This window comes from Oryctolagus cuniculus, chromosome 2 (assembly GCF_964237555.1).
Source record: "Oryctolagus cuniculus chromosome 2, mOryCun1.1, whole genome shotgun sequence".
Classification (NCBI taxonomy): Eukaryota; Metazoa; Chordata; class Mammalia; order Lagomorpha; family Leporidae; genus Oryctolagus; species Oryctolagus cuniculus.
In genome coordinates, this window is record NC_091433.1 from 108,902,064 (window position 1) to 108,921,631 (window position 19,568).

The 19,568-nt window shown below is 46.0% G+C and overlaps 1 protein-coding gene and 1 non-coding gene across 6 annotated transcripts in view; one reads left to right on the forward strand and one right to left on the reverse strand.

The window, feature by feature from the left end:
* Positions 1–3,857, forward strand: part of AFF3 (ALF transcription elongation factor 3) — a 598,192-nt gene extending 594,335 nt beyond the window's left edge. For all 5 annotated transcript variants that reach the window (XM_051842640.2, XM_051842639.2, XM_051842642.2 and 2 more), the window contains one exon: positions 13–3,857. In XM_051842640.2, coding sequence (XP_051698600.2) covers positions 13–134 — 122 coding nt within the window. In that variant the 3' untranslated portion in view covers positions 135–3,857. The remainder of the gene's footprint in view (positions 1–12) is intronic.
* Positions 3,858–15,328: 11,471 nt separating this feature from the next.
* LOC127490414 (U6 spliceosomal RNA) lies at positions 15,329–15,435 on the reverse strand. Its single transcript, XR_007918372.2, has one exon. It is a non-coding gene; the product is annotated as a U6 spliceosomal RNA (small nuclear RNA).
* Positions 15,436–19,568: the final 4,133 nt, after the last annotated feature.

Here is a 19,568-nt window from a genome sequence, read left to right on the forward strand (position 1 = left end):
CTCTGTCCCCAGAATTCTTCAACGACCTGGATCTGCTCATGGGGCCTGTCACCCTGCACAGCAGCATGGAGCACCTGGTCCAGTACTCCCAGCAGGGCCTGCACTGGCTTCGGAACAGCACCCACCTGTCCTAGGGCCCTCGCCCTGGAGCGGGGCTGGGCTCTCGTCCCCACGGACAGCTCACTGTTTCTGGACACTGTGCTACTGAAATTCCCAGCCACAGCAGCTACCAAGCGGTGGTGAACAGTTTCCGCAGCATCGAGCAGTGGTTTTTCCCAGGGCGTGTGTGTTTGTATGTGCGGGTGTACAAGAAGCCGTCTCTCAGTGTGCGCGTGTGCGTGTGTGTGTGTGTGTGTGAAGGTACAGCTCTTCAAAACACACACTCTATCTAGTTTCCGTGACTCCGGGCTAGACAGAGTGATCAGAGGTTCCTGATGGAAGGAAACACACACATGCATACATCCACGCAGTCACACACACACACACACTTTCTGTTTCAATGCTAAACCATGACTTCCTAGAAAGTTCAACCAAAATCTCCCGGGTTAGGTCAGCAGGTGCAATACCGCACACCCAGAGCGTGCCTGCTGCTTCAGATGACCCTAGCTCTTATATTCTTGATTACTTTCAGTATTCATACTTACTGTTCCCGATTTTTTTTTTTTTTGACTGGCTTGTATCCATGGGTGATTGACACATGAAAACATTTGGTTATTTTTGTGCCAGGCCTTTACAGGTTTGCATGTTACCAAATACCCTGCCCTTTCCCTTACACCCTGCCCCCCACCCTGCCCCAGTGCCACATCCTCGTTGGATAACTGCTTTACAAGCAAATGGATCTGCTCCTACAAGGCTTCCCTACCCCGCCCCCAAAACGGTACGAAAAGGACACCAGGATTGGGTAAAAACTCGGTGTCTGAAAATTAAACACGAAAACAACGACTCGGTTAAGACAGTGTGGTCTTCTGCACCTGGGACAGTAAAGCCTGCAGCCACAGGCACTTCTCCCTGCCTCCGGGGCCCCGTGGCTGCAAAGCCATGTGTCATTCGTAAGCCAAAGTGTTGCAAGTCTTTCATTTCTACAATAGCTGTCTTACAAATTGCCTTGGCCATATGGGGACGTGGACCTAGAGTGTCCCATCACCGGGAGCCTGTATCTGTTGTTCATCAGGCTGAGGGTGGTCTGCTGTTACAATGCCGTCTGATTCTCTCTCACTCTTCATGCAGACTGGGTCACGGCGGGCCTTCCCTGCATTTTGGTTTGGGGACTGCTTCTCCGGCTTTGATTGGCAAGCTGCTTAGTACACGGGAAGTTATTCCTGCATTGATTGCGATTTTGTTTGGGGTGGCAGCCATCAGTGCACCTCGCTTATATCACTTGCATCCGGTCTGTGTGCCCCTTGCCCTTCCTTCTGTTCTTTTGTTGTTGTTTTTTTTTTCCAATTAAGTTTACATTTTACTTTTTTGACATCTTGTTTACATTTTTTGTCTGAAGTTTCTATCGTTGATAATGTCTTGTCATACCTGAAATGTAGTCTTATTAAATGTATTTTGATGTAAAATAGTCTCTTAAAACAACTTCCCAAAAAAGGGTATTTGTTACCACACTTCAGAAAAAAAAAAAACAAATAATATCCTTAAGGCCTCTTATTTGACAAAATTACACCAGGATGGTCTGAGAGAGAGAGACAGGTGATGCTATACGTGGAGCAGTCCACTTGGCAAGGCGCTGATGGCACGAGATTTGTATACGAGATGCTGATACGTGTTTTCACTGATACAGCTTTGCTTGCAGCGTTAACATTTTTGTCAGCCTGATCTGTAGGTGGGAAATAAGATTGCTATAATTCGCTAGTTCTGAGCACTGATTAAAAACTGTACAAATGATTGAGCCACTCTGATGATTTGGAATTCATTGGAAATGAACAAGTGAGGAGCCCTGAAGCTGGTATTTGGCCTTGGCCTCCAAGCATTGGGAAAGGTGAAGTGTTTCCACCCACCTGCTTCCGTCTGAGGTGTCCCTTACAGCCCTTTGTTCTTGGACTTCAGGAGCCCCTCCTGTGTGGGAAATTTGAATCTTAAGTGAGAAGTTTGGGTTGTATAGTTTTGGTTGTTTTTTGTTTTGTTGGCAGAACTGCAACTATTCTACATACTCCTGTTGAATTCTGATGAAACTTTTAAACCATTAGATAGGGGGCTGACCGATGGGGTCTGTCACGCATCCCCAGGGAGCTCTCCTGATCCTGCCCACCCATCTGTAAAGTTGCAGGCTTTGTTGTAAGGGTCCTGGATGTACTTATCCAGGAAACCCCACTGAGATATGCAGGTGGTCTCCTGGTGGCTGTGTCCACAGTGTCTTTATCAATACTCTGATGACCCGTGGTTCCCAACCAGATGTCTTGTGTTGTGGGGTTGTGTTGGGGGCTGCCCAGAGCGTGCCAGGCCTGTCACTGTCTCCTCTCGTCGGTAGAGCTTGCTGGGCCAGTGGATTTCTCTTGGGTTTGGCATAGATGATTTTGGTCAGAAACCATCTTCTGATTTTTGCTTGTGAAGGTCAAGGCTCACCTGTTCTTTTTATTTAGTTTTGCTCCAGGTTTAGATGTCGTACTTTGCTCATTGTAAAAAGTCAAGCAATGCAGAAGTGTAGAAAGTAAATTATCTACATCTGTGGTTGCCCCATCCCCCTGGGACGATCACGACTGATGGTCGGATGTGTCTCCTTCCAGTGAGTCCTGCCATTCAACCAATGTTTGCTCTCACTTCTTTTCTATTTGAAGACTCCGTCTGTCCTCAGACACTCAGCACACGTTCAGCTGACCTTCTCCTGTCATGACCTGAGTGGATGCCATCCTTTGTAATTGGGTTAAAATTCTCTTTCAAAGAGAGCAGGCCAAATATGTCCCCAGCCACAGCTTGGCATTCATTCCTACTCCACGCAGACGAGAGTCATGTTCAGAATCATGCCTGGAGAGAGAGGTTTGGTTACAGCATATTTCCAGAAACTTTCAAGTAATGCAAATGGACCCATTTAGACCCACTATCGTGAGGGAATGTACTGGAAAAAAAATAATCTGAAGAGTTGACAAATTGTGTACTAGGTTGAACACGTGGAATGCAATGCAATGAGACTTTCTGCACTAAAACTCATCCTGCTATGTACAACAATGATGTGTGTATTATATAACAGTGATGTGTACATTTCTGACACCCCATACGTAACATACACAGTTTGTATAAATGCATACATTTAAAAATATATATGTACAATACAGCTAACATGAAACTGTAGTACGCCTGACGGATATTACTAGTGCCTAACCTTGAGTATAAGTCACTGCGTGTTCTCATCACCTTGGAAGTGCAGTAATTGTTTAGAAAAAATGAATCAGTGCAGCCAACATTATTTATGAATCACATCTTTGAAACTGTGCAGTAGCATATACATATATATTTTTAAATAACATTTTTCACAGTTTTCCAGAGTTACTGTTGAAATCTGTATCACCAAAAAAAAAAAAAAGCAAGATTTTTTTAATGATGTAGACACCCTTCAGACCCAGTAATCTGCGTGTGCTTTCCTATTTGTAGATACCCAAGAGACTTTAGCAATCACCAGCCTTAATGCATGTACAGGATATTATTGTGACTTAATTTATCTGCAGTTTTTAATCCATGTGACATTGGGATTTATAAACGGACTTGGATTAAATATGTCTGCCTTTCTAAGGTTGCAAATGTTACATTAAATGATTTATGTTGTACATGAGAGAAATCAAGTTGTACGTACAAAATGTCCATGAATTTTTGTGTATATTTTTATAAGGAAACTGGAGAATCAAAAGACATTCCTCTCCGTATTCTGGCTCCTAGTTCATCATGCCTTTAGGAGTAACCTTGTTGTTTTCACAAATGTTTTCAGTGTAGCGCCCATAGATTCTCATGAATAAGCCTGATATTTTTCTTGGGGAAAGAAGGGATTTCTCTAACAACAGCGATTTATGCTTGTCTTTCCCATATCTCAATGCATACACACATGCACACAGCCTCTGGTGTCCCAGAGAGTGCCCAGTTGAAAGCTTTTTGGGAACTTCCTACAGACAGCTGTGTGAACACCTGCTCACTGCCACCCTTGGGACACTTTCACTCACAGTTCCTTAATGCCACAGTGAATTCCCTAGCTGACTTGTCAAGCTTCTCCAACGCAGGCCAACATGGCCCAGTGACACTTGGAATATTTGGTTGAGTCGAATAAGAGGAATTCAAACTGATGAAGATGGCAGGGCCTTGGAGTGAGGTAGCCACTCTGTGGGAGGGTTTTTGTTGGTTGTTAACCTCATTTTCACCCTTATCTCCCTTTCTGTTCCTTCCCCTTCTCCCCAAACCACAGAAGCAGTAATAACAACAAAAGCAAAATGACTTCACCTTGTCCAGCCCCGATCCTGAGGTTCTAACGTCGCTTGTCTTTTCCCTGCTACACCATTGTACACTGCTGAGTGTGGACAGAGGAAATGCACAAAGGGTCTGTTTCCACATAGGCAGTTGTTGAGTCCTTATGAGTGGAGCAGAGGGATGTGGGATGTGGCCAAACCCTGCCTTGGGTCAGGTGCCTTAGGTCACCAAAGGGACCACCTCATCCCACAAGTTGGCCAGGCTTGGCTTGGCTTGGCTTGGCTTGTTCAGGGGCCACTGACCTGGATACTCCAGAGTGGGTTAAAAACACCCAGCAGTCTTCACACAAGAACTTTCTCTTAGGGGTTTTTGCTACACAACTGAAGTCTATTCTTATCCAAGTCATTATTTTTAAGAAGTAACACATTTTTTTTTATGAAACCTGGATCAACTAGTGTCTTGGAAGACTTATATGTATAAAACGAGGGGGGAAAGCCAACCGTATATACTTCAATTGCTGTCATTTTCAGCTAGAGTTTATTTCCTCATTTGCCCACACTGCCCAAAGAGCACGGTGTTTTAATATTGCAACATCCTGGCAAATAGCATGAGACATGTTTAGATTTGAAATTGGTGTTCTCTTTGTCCAGATGATTCTGTGTGTGCCATCAGAGGGGTTAATTTGCTTGGCATGAGCAAAATGGTAAAACTCTGTTCTCAAACTAATTATATCTGACCATGGTTTGGGTTTTCACTGTTTAATTGGCACTCCGAGGCAGCAGAGGGTAAATTTTGGGTCAGTTGCAAGGGGATTTAGACTCACAGCTCTTACAATAATGGGAAGCAGGGGATTAAATCCCTGTGCATTACTTAAAAATCCACCTCTTAAAGCCAATTTTCAAGACATTGATCTGAGGAGTGAATTCAAGGCACTAATTGCAAGTCAACACAAATACCAGCATTTGTCCTGAAGCAGCAAGAAGTCCTGAGGAGGCCTGAAAAGCTAAATCAAGGACTCGGAATTTTTAAAATGGGAGACGCTGATCAGGAAATATTTCTATCCAGACATGATGTAAAATGGCACCAGTGTGGAGCATTTTCAAGCAATGCCGTTGGGTTATAAAAGTAGTTACGGTATCTTGCTTCCTTCTTGTTCTGTGGGGCTTTTTGTGTTTTTCAATAAGACAAAACTTGATTTTCTCCAGGACTTACAACCTCTTCCCAAATGAGCAAGGAGAAACTCTGAGTGTTTGACTTTACAGAACAGTCTTTGAGTCTGCCTTCCCTTGCTCATACGGCGTGAGTGCCTGAAGTCCGGCCACGTAGGGGAAATGTGTGTCACTCTAAGCCTAGAACCTGTTCTTTTGTTACAGACGCTTTTGTCGCTCAGTGATTACCATGGAGACCCCTTTTACGTGGTGAAGTAGCAGTATCAATACTTTCCTTTGAGTAATCCGGCAGCTGATTATTAATCCCCTGGAGTTCCCAGGGCTTTCTGCTGAGCCCAGAATGGTCTCCTGTCTGTGAGTTGGCTTCCTTTTTTCCTCCTTGGGGTTTTGCACCTCCAAGTTCTGTGTGTCAGGTCTGGTGTCCTAACTCTTTAGCAGGACAGTTAGGAACACGAGGAGGGCTTCAGTATGGGAGCTCACTGATACTGGGGGGAGCAGCAGCAGAACTGGGTGCCGGGACACTCTTTTTGCAGCACCCTGCTGCACTTGTTCCTTAAAAGCTGCCCTACAGGCCCTGTGCGAACCATGACTCCACACGTGGACCACCTTGCCAAGCAAATATGAGGGTCCACAGGGTCAGACATTTTGGGAAGAATTGAAGCATTACTGTAAGAAGCAAAAGAAATACATTCTATCCGCAGGCCCCCGGGGTTTACAGATATGCAATGCGGAACCTAGTGATTTCTAGGTCCACCCGGCCCCCGTGACACAGGAGGGTGACAGGAACAGCCAGGGCCGATGATGGGGGAGTCCCTCCTCTGCCTGTGTAATCACCACTTTGCATGCTTCCTGGGCTGCAGGCACAACTCTCAGAGCACTGGGGCAGGGCTGGCACATACCCTGCAGTGCAGTCGAAGCTATTTTGTCCAGCCTTGGCCTTAAGAAATCAGGAAGTACCCAGATGGAAAGGGGCAGAAACAACGCTGGGTCCAAGCTTCCAATGTCCGTCATCTTCCAGGAGAACACAGACTGCCTGCCGAACACCGTGCCTCCAACATAGAGCCTGGGTTCTGGCACAGTCTCGTGTCCTGCTCTCGCATGGTTTTTTCTTTGTAGGCTGGAACCCTGAGTTCTCTTGATGCAAATCTTGTGTCTCTGCTGGGAAATATTTTTTTGTAGCTGTTGATGAGGAGGACAGCTGTCGGGGAGGTTGGTTCCTGCAACCTGAGATCTGACAGAAGGGACTAGGGTGTATCATAACCTGAGCTTCGGGTAAGAGGAAACCTCCTCTGAGAACGTAGATGGTTTTGTTTTTGTCTTGTGGGTTAGGCATAATCACTTAATTGTCGGGAAAAGCTTGGTAATGTACCAGGAGAGAAGATCAACATGAGACCTCACTGATTTTTGCAATATCCAACCAGGGACTCAACAACCCCGACATCTGGACAAAGACTGAAAAGCCCAACCAGTCATCTTGGTGTTGCGTATCACTAGGGCCAAAACCCTGAGTGGTGGATTGACATTTCCAGTTCTTAGCTGACACTTGGGTTTAGACTCAGGGCCAGTGTGTCTTCCTTGTATCCGTAAGTCAGAGCTTTGGCGCTTAACCAAAATAATCATGAAATAGTCAAAGGAGCCCCTTCTTTTCATACTCGCTAGAAATCCTTATCTCAGCCTTTCTCCAGTGAAAAGGAAAGGTGGCTGGAGACGCTGGAAGATCCAGCCTAAAGGAAGCTCGATTCAACGCTCAGGTCCGTTCTACAGGAGCCCAACACCTTGCCTGTTAGGACCCTGGGCGTTCAGGTAAAAAAGATTCCTGGACAACAACATGATGTCCATCAGCACGAGGAGGAGCACCTGCTGGACACTTGGACTTCACCTGTTCTCAACAGGGGGTGTGAAGGAACGCATACTCCTTTTACAGGATAATGGTTCTCTGCTTTTAGGATTCTGTAAAATTTTGAAGTTGCTCCAATATTTTTCCTATACTGTGTCATCTTGAAGGTTTATTCATGGAGCTGGCACCTCTAGTTCAGTGTGCTCTAATGTCAGATGCCTGGTGTGTCACCTCCAACACCATTGCAGATTCTACACCTCAGTCTTGGAAAGCCATCAGCAACTTGGGAGCCTGCTTGTTTCCCATGAGACTTTTCTAGTGATGCAGCTGTAGCAGCCACAGAAGCCAATGATGAGGCCTTCACCTTCTCGTACAGGAATCAGTCTTAGGATGGTAACAAGAATTGAAAAGCATTTTTACATGGGACAATTCTGTACAGCAGTTTACATTGTGAAAAATGTACATATTGTAGCCTTGAATATACTATATTGGCTAGGTCCAATGCTGTTTTCATTGTCTAGTTAACTATGTTAAAATAGCTCAAGTTCATTTTTGTTATGTGATATTCGTTTGGGGTTTCTTGTTAATGCATTTGGACATTGTTATGGAGAAAGTCCAGAACCTGTGTTGACAGTCACTTTGTTAACCCAAATAGTGTGGGCATTACCTACACCAGTGCTGATCAAGTTAGGTGCCCTCTCTGTGATTTTGAGTATGTGACAAAAATCTTAACCCAGACAATTAATGAAGACCAGCAGCTTCGGTAAGGAGCAAATCTTCCAGCCTGTCTTACCAAAATTCAAGAATACTTTTTTCCAAGGAAATTTCAGTGGTCTTTACCAAGAAGCCACATCTCCTATTCCTGTACCAGGGTCTCATCTCCCGGCCTACTTCCAAAATGATCTACACGCCGGCAGTCCAAAGTCTTGGCGGTTAGTCACACCTCTCTCACATACAAATAAAAGTGGCTCCCACACAGCTGTATTTAGCATACAGCAAATAAGCCCCCCATTGACCGTGTGAGTAATTCTGCAGTGAAGTATCCCAGTAAGATAGTAGGAAGAACGGAGAACTCATGCGGTACTTGGAGGTTGTCTAGGAGGAGCTGCAGAGTGTGAAATTTAAAGGTACAGATGATGAAATTATTGACTCTGTGTTTGCTATTTGGAGATTTTCCTCTGTCTGTAATTCACATGACACGCACACAGTTTCTGGAATGGGGAAACATTTTATTGTATTGTAAAAGAATGAGCCTTAAGGATTTGTAAGAACAAGCACTTTTGTATTTAAGGGGAAATATTAATTCGCCAGTGAAATTACTTTTTTAATGTCTTAATAAACTCTGAAATCACTGTCTCAAAAGCATTCTACTGTCTGCTCCTTGAGTTTCTTTCCAGGTGTAATGTTCCTTTGCTTGTGCTGTAACATTCTATTTTAAATATAATCAACAAGTCATAAAATAAACTACCTTTAGAGAAAGGGGCAACTCTCAGAGAATGTTTATGGAGGGAAATGCTAAGAACCCCTTCAGAATGGAAGAGAAATGAAAACAGCCTGGGAGGGCCTGGAATATTCTTGCCAAGAGTTGTGGCTGTTTCTTTGTTTTGGTTTTCTGGGAGATAAACATACATCTCTAAGCTTTGTGTACTGTGGAGTCATACACAACCATAAGCAGTGCACCATGACATAGTTCAACACACAGCAGACATTTAACATATTCAGCGCAAAAGGCTAGCAAACTAATTTAGCTCACTACTTTTTTGCCCCTTTTTTGGAATTTATTTTCAAACAGGTAATGTAAGAATATATTTGCATTGTTTAAAAATATGTACACAATACAAATAGGTAAGGGTTCGCATCCAGTTGCACCCAAAGAGAGCCAATCTTGTTGATGGCATATATCTGTCCATTTTCATGGTGTGTGTGTGTGTGTGTGTGTGTTTAACACAATGGGATCACACTGTGCTGTTTTATTCTGAAATTTTTATCCTCTGGCAGTACATTTTGAGTCAGTATGTAGAGATCTGCCCCCATTGAAAACACAGTATCTGTGGTGTATCATCTGCCATCGTTTATTTAACATCCCCTATTGGATATTTAGGTTGACTCATAGCATTTTTTTACGTTGAGATGTAATTCAGAAACCATAAAATTCACCTTTTAATATGTGAAGTCTGGTGGTCTTTAGATAGTCACAAGGTTGTACAACCATCACCACTATTTGAGTCAATAACATTTTTATCAACCCCAAAAGAAACCCTAACAGCACTCCCCAGTCTTCCCTTTCCACATCCCACTGTGACCACAGACTCACTTCCAGGCTCTGGGTTTGCCTGTTCTGTGAGGGTTCATAGAAATGGAGTCAAAACACATGGCCTTTGTCTTGCCTCTTTCACTTAGCATTGTGTTCTCAAGGTCTACATTGAAGCAGTATCAGCACTTTGTTCTTGTCTAGAGGTGCCTGGTATTCTGCTGTAAACAACATACATCCTGTTTGTCTATTCAACAGTTGACGGACATTGGATTGTTTGCACTTTTTGGCCACTATGAATCACACTGGCATGGATGTTCGTAGCACACATTTTTATCTGAAGATCTCCTTCCAGTTCTGAGTATTTATACCTCGCTGTGCCATTGCTTGCTCAGGTGGTGACTCCATATTTAACTGTTTGAGGAATTGCCAGCACCTTTCCACAGAAGCGGGACCACTGAACATTCCCGGCAGCAGTGTGTTAGGGCTCCCCATTCTCCACGTGCGTGCCAGCACTGTTGTCAATTTGTGTATTACTGTGGCCATCCCTGTGTGTATAAACTGGTGTTGCAGTGTGGCTTTGATTTGCACTTCCCTAGTGACTAAAGGTGTGCAGCATCCTTGTATGTGATTATTGGCCACTTTTTTTTTTTTTTTTTTTTTTTTTTTGACAGGCAGAGTGGACAGTGAGAGAGAGAGACAGAGAGAAAGGTCTTCCTTTGCCGTTGGTTCACCCTTCAATGGCCGCTGCAGCCGGCGCGCTGCGGCCGGCGCACCGTGCCTATCCTAGGGCAGGAGTCAGGTGCTTCTCCTGGTCTCCCATGGGGTGCAGGGCCCAAGCACTTGGGCCATCCTCCACTGCACTCCCGGGCCACAGCAGAGAGCTGGCCTGGAAGAGGGGCAACTGGGACAGAATCCGGCGCCCCGACCGGGACTAGAACCCGGTGTGCCAGCGCCGCAAGGCGGAGGATTAGCCTAGTGAGCTGCGGCGCCGGCCTATTGGCCACTTTTATACCTCGTTGAAGAAATGTCTACATGTATCCTTTGTGCTTTTAAATTAGGATGTCTTTGAAGACAGTGACATCATATATGCCTCCTACTGAACTGGAGCATTTAACGTGTGAGGGTACGTTAGAAAGTTCATAGAGAAGTAAAATTTAAAATAAGATTCTTTTTATACAAAAAAAATTGAAAACACCATGCAAGAGGATATTTTTTAAAGTTCAGGAAAATGCATATTATAAAAAAAGGGATTTTTATTTTTTGCACCAAAATAATCTCTTAATTATAGTTTTCTTCTTTTTAGTTTGAGAGACATATGGAGAGAGAGAAATATCCGATCTGCTGATTCATTCTTCAAATGCAATGGCCAGGACTAGGCTGGGCTGAAGCCAGAACTGCCAACTCAGTCCAAGTCTTCCACTTGGGTGGCAGGAACTCAAAGCCTTGGACCATCACTGCTACATCCCACGGTCTACATTAGCAAGAAGCTGGAGTCAGGAGTTAGAGTCAGGTATCAAACCCAGGAATCCCAATATGGTCTTTTTTTTTTTTTTTTTTTTTGACAGAGTGGACAGTGAGAGAGAGAGAGACAGAGAGAAAGGTCTTCCTTCCGTTGGTTCACCCCCCCAAATGGCCACTATGGCCAGCACGCTGTGCCAATCCAAAGCCAGGAGCCAGGTGCCCCTTCCTAGTCTCCCATGCGGATACAGGGACCCAAGCACTTGGGCCATCCTCCACTGCACTCCCAGGCCACAGCAGAGAGCTGGCCTGGAAGAGGGGCAACCGGGACAGAATCCAGTGCCCCAACCGGGACTAGAACCCGGTGTGCCGGCGCCGCAGGCAGAGGATTAGCCTAGTGAGCTGCGGCGCCGGCCCCAATATGGTCTTAACTAGCATCCTATTTGCTAAGCTAAATGCCTACCCCTGTGCCATTTCTTGATGAGCTTTTTGATGTATCCACATATGTTTTCCGGCTACAGCAGCCTGAGGGTAAACAGAAGTGCAAAGTTGTTCCAGTAGTTTTGCGCTTCCAGGTTTGAGCAGCCTCCCTCCACCCACCCACCCTGTGCTCCATGCTCAGATACTGCCATGCCAGTGTGCACCTGCTACTCTGACCACTCTGTCCCAACTGAAAGTGCTGCCTGGCACGGGTCTGCCCGAGGCCACTGGCTTTCCCAGTGCTGGATGGGCAGGCTTGACCTGCCTTGGGGCTTTGCCTCATGCATGCTTTGTATCTTTCTGGCCATTTATTGAGATCTTCTTGGAGTCTAATAGATTCTCTTGTGATCATGAAAGATGTGAGTTTGACTTCATTGCTGGGACATGTGTACGTTGAACAGGCAGAATGAGTTAATTCATTAAGGAACCATCAGAAAGCTCTGTTTCCTACCACCAATACCCAGCCAACATGGTCCCTTCATGGTCCCTTCAAACATCATGGAGAGGTCCATACTTCTGAGGCTCTTGGATGAAATCCGGGGTTTATCCCATAGATGTCTCCAGGCATCCTCAGACAATTCAGGGCCATCTAGTCAAAAGAGCTATGTCATCTCAGCCATTAAAGGACTCTGCTTATGTATTTTTTAAAAAAATTATTTATTTGAAAGGCAGAGATACAGAGAGGCAGAGATAGAGAGAGGTCTTCCATCCGCTGGTTCACTCCCCAGATGGTCACAACAGCTGGAGCTAGACTGATCCAAAGCCAGGATCCAGGAGCTTATTCCAGGTCTCCCACACTGGTGCAGGGACCCAAGGACTTGGCCATCTTCTACTGCTTTCCCAGGCCATAGCAGAAAGGTTGATGGGAAGAGGAGCAGCCGGGACTTGAACCGGAGCCCACATGGGATGCTGGCACTGCAGGCAGAAGCTTTACCCACTACACCACAGCATTGGCTTCGATGTGCTTATGTTTTGTTCAGACTCTGGGCTCCATTTGAAGGTGGTACTCTTGGGTACCCTGACTGGTGTCCTCTTAGAAAATTTGGACAAACAGAGGGGCGAGAGAGGTGGGCATGTACAGAGACGAGTGCAAAGTGGGAGGTTGGCTAAGGGTGTGAGTGGTGTCCTTGCTGTGTCCCTGCATGTTGTTCCTTCATGGTGTCACTTCTCCAGCCGAGACAGCGGGAGCTCTTCCTTCACCGGCTGGAGGCACCTGGGCTTGGTCTCTTTGCCTGTTTCTTACTCTACCTTAAGATGTTTCTGGGGCTGGCGCTGTGGCACAGCAGGTTAAAGCCCTGGCCTGAAGCGCCGGCATCCCATATGGGCACCGGTTCTAGCCCCGGCTGCTCCTCTTCCAATCCAGCTCTCTGCTATGGCCTGGGAAGGCAGTGGAGGATGGCCCAAGTGCTTGGCCCCTGCATCCACACTGGAGACCAGGAGAAAGCACCTGGCTCCTGGCTTCGGATCGGCACAGCTCCGGCCGTTGCTGCCATCTGGGGAGTGAGCCAGCGGATGGAAGACCTCTCTCTCTCTCTCTCTCTCTGTCTCTCTCTGTAACTCTGTCTTTCAAATAAATAAAATAAATCTTAAAGAGAGAGAGAGAGAGAGAGATGTCTTTAAGGGGTCTTTGGAAGAAAGCTCCTCCCTTCCTCTGCCCCCTCCACTCCTGTCAAGGGGATCTGTGACCTGTGGCTCCCCTAAAAGACAGAAGAAGTGAGTGCACCAACTTACCTGGGCTAAACTGTGTTAGCTCCAGATTCGTACATGGAAGTCCTAGCCTCCAGTACCTCAGGGTGAGTTATTTGGAGATGGGCCTGTAAAGAGTTACGTTAAAACAAGCCCATGAGGGAGAGGACTGGCCTAATGTGACTAGTGTCTTTATACAAAGAGGAAATGTGGACACCCTGAGATGCATCAGATGATGGCGACAAGAAGACATGGGAAGGAGAGGGCCTGGAACAGGTCCTTCCCGCAGAAGGAACCAACCCTGCTAGCCCTTGATCTTGAATGACAGCCTCCAGAAGCGGGAAGCAGCATGGTGCTGCTATAAAAGCCCCAGGCTGTGCTGTTTTGTCATGGCCGCCCAGGTGAATGAACACACAGCCCTTTCTCAGCAACTGGGAGTCCCGTGGGGCCCTCCAGCCTCTCTGTACTGAGGCCTCCTCATCCCTCCAGGAGGCATCTGGGGCAGGACTGGAGGTCAGACCTCACACAAGCTCAGAGCAGCTCTCCTGCATGTGGTCCCATCTGATGCATGTGGGTTTGAGCCAAGCACAACAGGGGGGCACAATTACCTCCCAGACATGGCCCCTCCTTACCTGCAAGAGTGAAAAATCACTGTGTTCTCCACACTGCAGAAAGAGGTGAGCTCTCTCCATTACCCACAGTTCTCCATCTCTGTGGCCAGCCTTGCTTAGTGGGTCTCCTCTCACTGTGGGATGTGAAGCACCTGCTACCTGTTATCTTGGGGACTACTCAGAAAACGGAGGAAGGATCCCATTTTAACTCCTTATTTGTTGTTGTTGTTAAAGATTTATTTACTATTTGAAAGACAGAGTTGGCCGGCACCACAGCTCACTAGGCTAATCCTCCGCCTGCGGCGCCGGCACACCAGGTTCTAGTCCCGGTTGGGGTGCCGGATTCTGTCCCGGTTGCTGCACTTCCAGTCCAGCTCTCTGCTGTGGCCCAGGAGTGCAGTGGAGGATGGCCCAAGTGCTTGGGCCCTGCACCCCATGGGAGACCAGGAGGGAGCACCTGGCTCCTGGCTTCAGATCAGCACGGTGCGCCGGCTGCAGCGCGCCAGCCGCAGCAGCCATTGTAGGGTGAACCAATGGAAAAGGAAGACCTTTCTGTCTCTCTCTCTCTCTCTCTCTCACTGTCCACTCTGCCTGTCAAAAAAAAAAAGGCAGAGTCAGAAAGGGAGAGAGAGATTTTCCATCTACTGCTTCACTCGCCAAGTGGCCACAACAGCTGGGGCTGGGCCAGGCTGAAGCCAGGAGCCTGGAATGTGGCTGGCAGGGACCATCTTTTGCTGCTTTCCCAGGCCATTAGCAGGGAGCTGGAGCAGAACTGGAGCAGCTGGAACTCGAACCAGCACCTATGTGGGATGTCAGCATTGCAGAGAGTGCCTTAAACTACAATGCCACAACACCGGTCCCTGTTTGGTTTGGTTTTTAATTTGTTGCATTTATATAAGGGGAACAAATTTCATGTATTTCATATATACAGGTTTAAGAGCACAATGATACTTCCCACCTTACCCTCCCTCCCTTGTACCTCCCTCTTTCTTATTTTTCTTTTAAGTTTTACAATCACATACTTTCAATTTACTTCATAATCACAAGCCTAACCCTCTACCAAATAAAGAATTCAACAAATAGTAAGTAGAGGAGCTGGCACTGTGGCTCAGTAGGTTGATCTTCCACCTACAGCACTGGCATCCCATATGAGCACTGGTTCTGGTCCTGGCTGCTCCTCTTCCAATCCAGCTCTCTACTATGGCCTGGGAAAGCAGTGGAAGATGGCCCAAGTGCTTAGGCCCCTGCATCCATGTGGGAGGGTTGACAATTGACAATTGCTTTCTTTTAGGACTTGGACTAAGGCTCACCATTCTCTCCTAGCCTGTAGGGTTTCTGATGAGGAATCAGCTGTCCATCTAATTGGAGATCCTTTGAAGATAATCTGGTATTTCTTTCATGCACATTTTAGGGTCTTTATGTTTTACTTTTGAAAATTTGACTAAAAAATATGGAGTGTTTCACAGATGTACACATTGTACTTGTACAGGGGCCTTGCTAATCTTCTCTATATCATTCCAGTTTTACTATATGTGGCGCCAAAGTGAGCACTTTAGCACCTGTTAAACTAGAATCAAGACCTGCGTGGTTTTGAGCTAGGCTTAATTTGAAGAGTGCCCAGCAAGTTGTCCACTCCTCAAGCAGAGAGCTGGTCCAGGAGTTGGGAATGCAAAATAGTCTAACCACTGTGGGAAAATGGTAGCTCCTCAAAAGTTAGAGTTACCGTATGACCCAGAAATGCCACACCTAATATACACCCAAAACACTTGAAAATACTTACTCATACAAAAATGTGTGCATGGATTTTTCATAGCAGCATCAAGTGGAAGCAGCTCAAATATCCATCAACTGATAAATGGGTAAATAAAATAGATATGCCTTTAGTTATGAATTGGACAGCACTTGGCTCCTCCGAAATCAGACATTTAAGCCTCAAAGGGGGATAGACTTGATCTAATCATGTTGGCTAAGAAGTGGGGCCAGTGGGAGGTCTTTAGGTCACTGGGGCTGTGCCCACAGAAGGTCGGTCTTGCAATAGGATTGGTGATTTGAGCCTGGCTCACTCTCTGCTTCCTGGCTCACCAAGCGCTTGCTCCTCCAGGCCAGCTCTGCCACTGCCAGCCTGCAACAGATGCCAGACTAATGGGGTTGCCTGATATTGAGCTGTGACCCAGCAAACCATAAGGCAAGGGAAACCTTTTCCTTCCCAAGAAATTCCTCTCAGGTATTATAGCTGCAGTAACAAAAAAGTGATTAATACACCCATATGATGGGACAAAAAATGAATGATGATACAGGCTACTACATGGATGAACCTTGAAAACATTTTGCTAAGTATAAGAAGCCAGACACAAAAGGCTTACACTGTATGATTTAATTTCCATGAAGTGTCTCAAACAGGCAAATCTATTGGTGGTTTCCAGGAGCTGTGGGGAGGGGAGACTTGGCAATGATTGCTGATAGCTATTGGGTTTCTTTTGTGGGGTGATTATGATGTTCTAGAATTAGATAAGTGGTGATGGTGGTATAACTTTATGAGCATACTAAAAATCACTGAACTTTACATGTTAAGAGGGTACATTTTTACGATATGTCAATATATCAATTTCAAAGTAAAATATTTTTGATGTATTTATTTATTTATTTGAAAGAGAGAGAAAGAGAAAGAGAAAGAGAGAGAGAGAGAGAGAGAGAGAGAGAGAGATCATCCATTTGCTGGTTCACTCCCCAAATGACCACAACAACCAGGTATGAACTAGGCTGAAGTCAGGAGCCAGGAACTCCATACTGGTCTCCCACATGGATAGCAGGAACCCAAGTACCTGGGACATCTGCTGCTGCCCTACCAAACACTCTGTCAGGAAGCTAGACTGGAAGCAGAGTAGCCAGTAGCTAAATCAGCCCTCTGAAGTGGGACGCTAGTGCTGCAAGCAGCAGCCTAACCCACACACCACACCAGTTCCTTAAAACTTACTTAGACTTAGTGAAACTTCTATTTTATTTTGTTGCTTTTTGTATCATATTTCTTAATTATTTCATACCCAATCTGATGGTGCAAAGTTGTTGAGTCCTTGAAGGTCTGAAAACATCTCACATGTCTGCAAATGCTCTCAGTCTTTTTGTTTTCTTTGAGAGAGAGAGAGAGAGAGAGAGAGAGAGAGTGCCATCTGCTAGCTCACTTCCCAAATGCCTGCAATGTCTGTGGTTGGGCAGGGGCCAAAGCCAGGAACCAGGAACTCAATCCAGGTCTCCCATGTGGTTAGGCGGAACCTTATGACTTGATCCATCACCTGCTGCCTCCCAGGTCTGCAGTAGCAGGAAGCTGGAGTCAGGAGATGGAGCCTAGGGTTGAACCCAGGTAATGCACCTGTTCTTGTGTCATAGTTGATTCACCATGGAATTCTGATACAGGAGTATTCTCCTCTGAAGTTGAAAGATACTGCTCCTTCTTGGCATTCGGTGTTCCTTTGTAGTAACATGGTTGGTCCCTCCTCTTCCTACTCCCTGTCCTTGGAAGAATTTGGGGTTTTCTATTTTCCTTCAAGTTTGAAATGTCAGTAACACAGCTTAGTGTATTAATTTTTCAAGACTCTGCTGAAATGCATGAGGTAGTTAACTTATGAAGAGAAAACAGGTCTGTAGCTCTGGAGGATCACAGTCCAAGATCAGGGGTTCCCACTGATTCAGCATCTGGCTTCTGCTGGCAAAGTCCCACGGTGGTACAGGATGTCCCATGGCAAGAGGGAGTGCCTGTGTGTCCGTGTCTGTGTGTTCTCTTACAGCGCCACCAGCATTTAATCATGGGGTCTCCACCCCAACGATCCAATCCAATCCTATAACCTCCCAAAGGCCTCACTTCCAAACACCATCACTGAATTAAGTTTTCCCTTCTTAGTACCATTAACCTCGTGATACAAGGGGAAGGGGGGCATTCGGACCACAGAGCTTGCTGAAATGACTTGCTGGGTCTGTTTCTCCCTGATCCTGTGAAACCATCCATGGGGCTTTCAAGTAAGACTCACACCTGTCCTCACTCTGGGGACCTGTCTTCCCTGGCTGCTCTCAGTAACTGCCCTCCTCCATGCACCGCCCCCCCCCCCATTCTTGTCTTGTGAAGCTTTGTTACAACATCATTGGGGTCTATCTTCCATTTTCTTTGGTATCTCCTTATCAATTTTTTTCTACTCCAAGAGAATTGCTCAGCCTTCTATTTATTCTTTTTTTAAAAAATTTACTTGAAAGGCAGAGTCACACAGAGAGGAAAAGGGTGGGAGCAGAAAGAGAGAGAAAAAATATCTTCCATCTGCTGTGTCACTCCACAAATGACCGCAGTGGCTGCAGCAGCGCCAGGCCAAAGCCACAGCCAGGAGCTTCTTCCCAAGTCTCCCACATGGGTACAGGGGTCCAAGCACTTGAGCCCTCTTCTGCGGCTTTCCCAGATGGGTTAGCAGGGAGCTAGATTATAACTGTAGCAGTTGGGTTTCAAACTGGCACCCATATGGGATGCTGGCATCACAGGCAAAGGCTTAACAATGCCAGTCCCGTCTACTTATTCTCTTATCCACTTCAATGCTTCTGACCATTTATAGAGATTTTTATTTCAGTCATCAAATTTTTCATTTCCAAGATCTCTAAAATATTCCTTTTTATGGATATAATATCATTTTTATTTCTCTCTGAAGATTCTAATTATATATGCGGCAAATGCTTGTTCTGTTTGCCCTATTAACTCTGCTGCTTTGGATGTAAGCTTTTCCATTTGTTGGGGTTGGTGCCTCTCTTCTATGGAATTTTCTTCTTTTCATTCTTCTATTCTTTTTTTCTTTTCTTTTCTTTTTTTTTAGCATTTAAGAGTTACAACGGTGTGCTCAACCCTGCATTTGGCTTTCCAGCCTGTCTGACAATGCTCTTTCCATTTCCTGAATCTAATCTTCCACATGCAAGAAGCACCCCATCCCTCCCAAATGTCGCCAGGACTCCACCAAGTCTCTGCAGCCACACCAGGGACCTGCAGGTCCCTTGCCAGCTTTCTGGCCTGAGGGTGGACAGGCAGCTGCTCCTGTATTGCATCTCAAGTGACTGTCCCCAAGATAGCCTCCTCACTTTCCTGACCTCCTGTCTCACACGCATCCCTGAGTAGCCTTGACTTAAAGCATTTTCTGTCACCAGCACAGAATACCGCAGACTGGTAAATTATATGCAACAGAAGAAGTTTCATTTGACTCAGTGTTCTGGGGGCAGGTGAGTTCGGGTCATCTTTCTGCATTGTAACATAAAGGATGTCATGACATGGGGAGATAGAAAGGACCTGAACTTATACTTTTACCAGTAACATACTCCTAAGCCGATTGTGTTAATCCATTAATTTTTTTTTAAAGATTTGTTTGAAAGTCAAAGTTATATGGGGGTGGGGGGCAGGGAGAGAGATGCTTTCATCGACTGTTTCACTCCCCTAGATGGCTACAATGGCTGGGGTTGGGCCAGGCTGAGGCTAAGAACCAGGAACTTCTTCTGGGTCTCCCACATGGGTAGCTGGGTTCCAAGCATTTGGGCCAATCTTCCACTGCTTTCTTAGGCCATTAGTGAGGGGCTGGATTGGAAGTGGAACAACCATAGCATAAACCAGCACCCATATGGGATGCCGGCTTCGCAGGTTGGGGCTAAACCTGCTCTGCCACAGCACC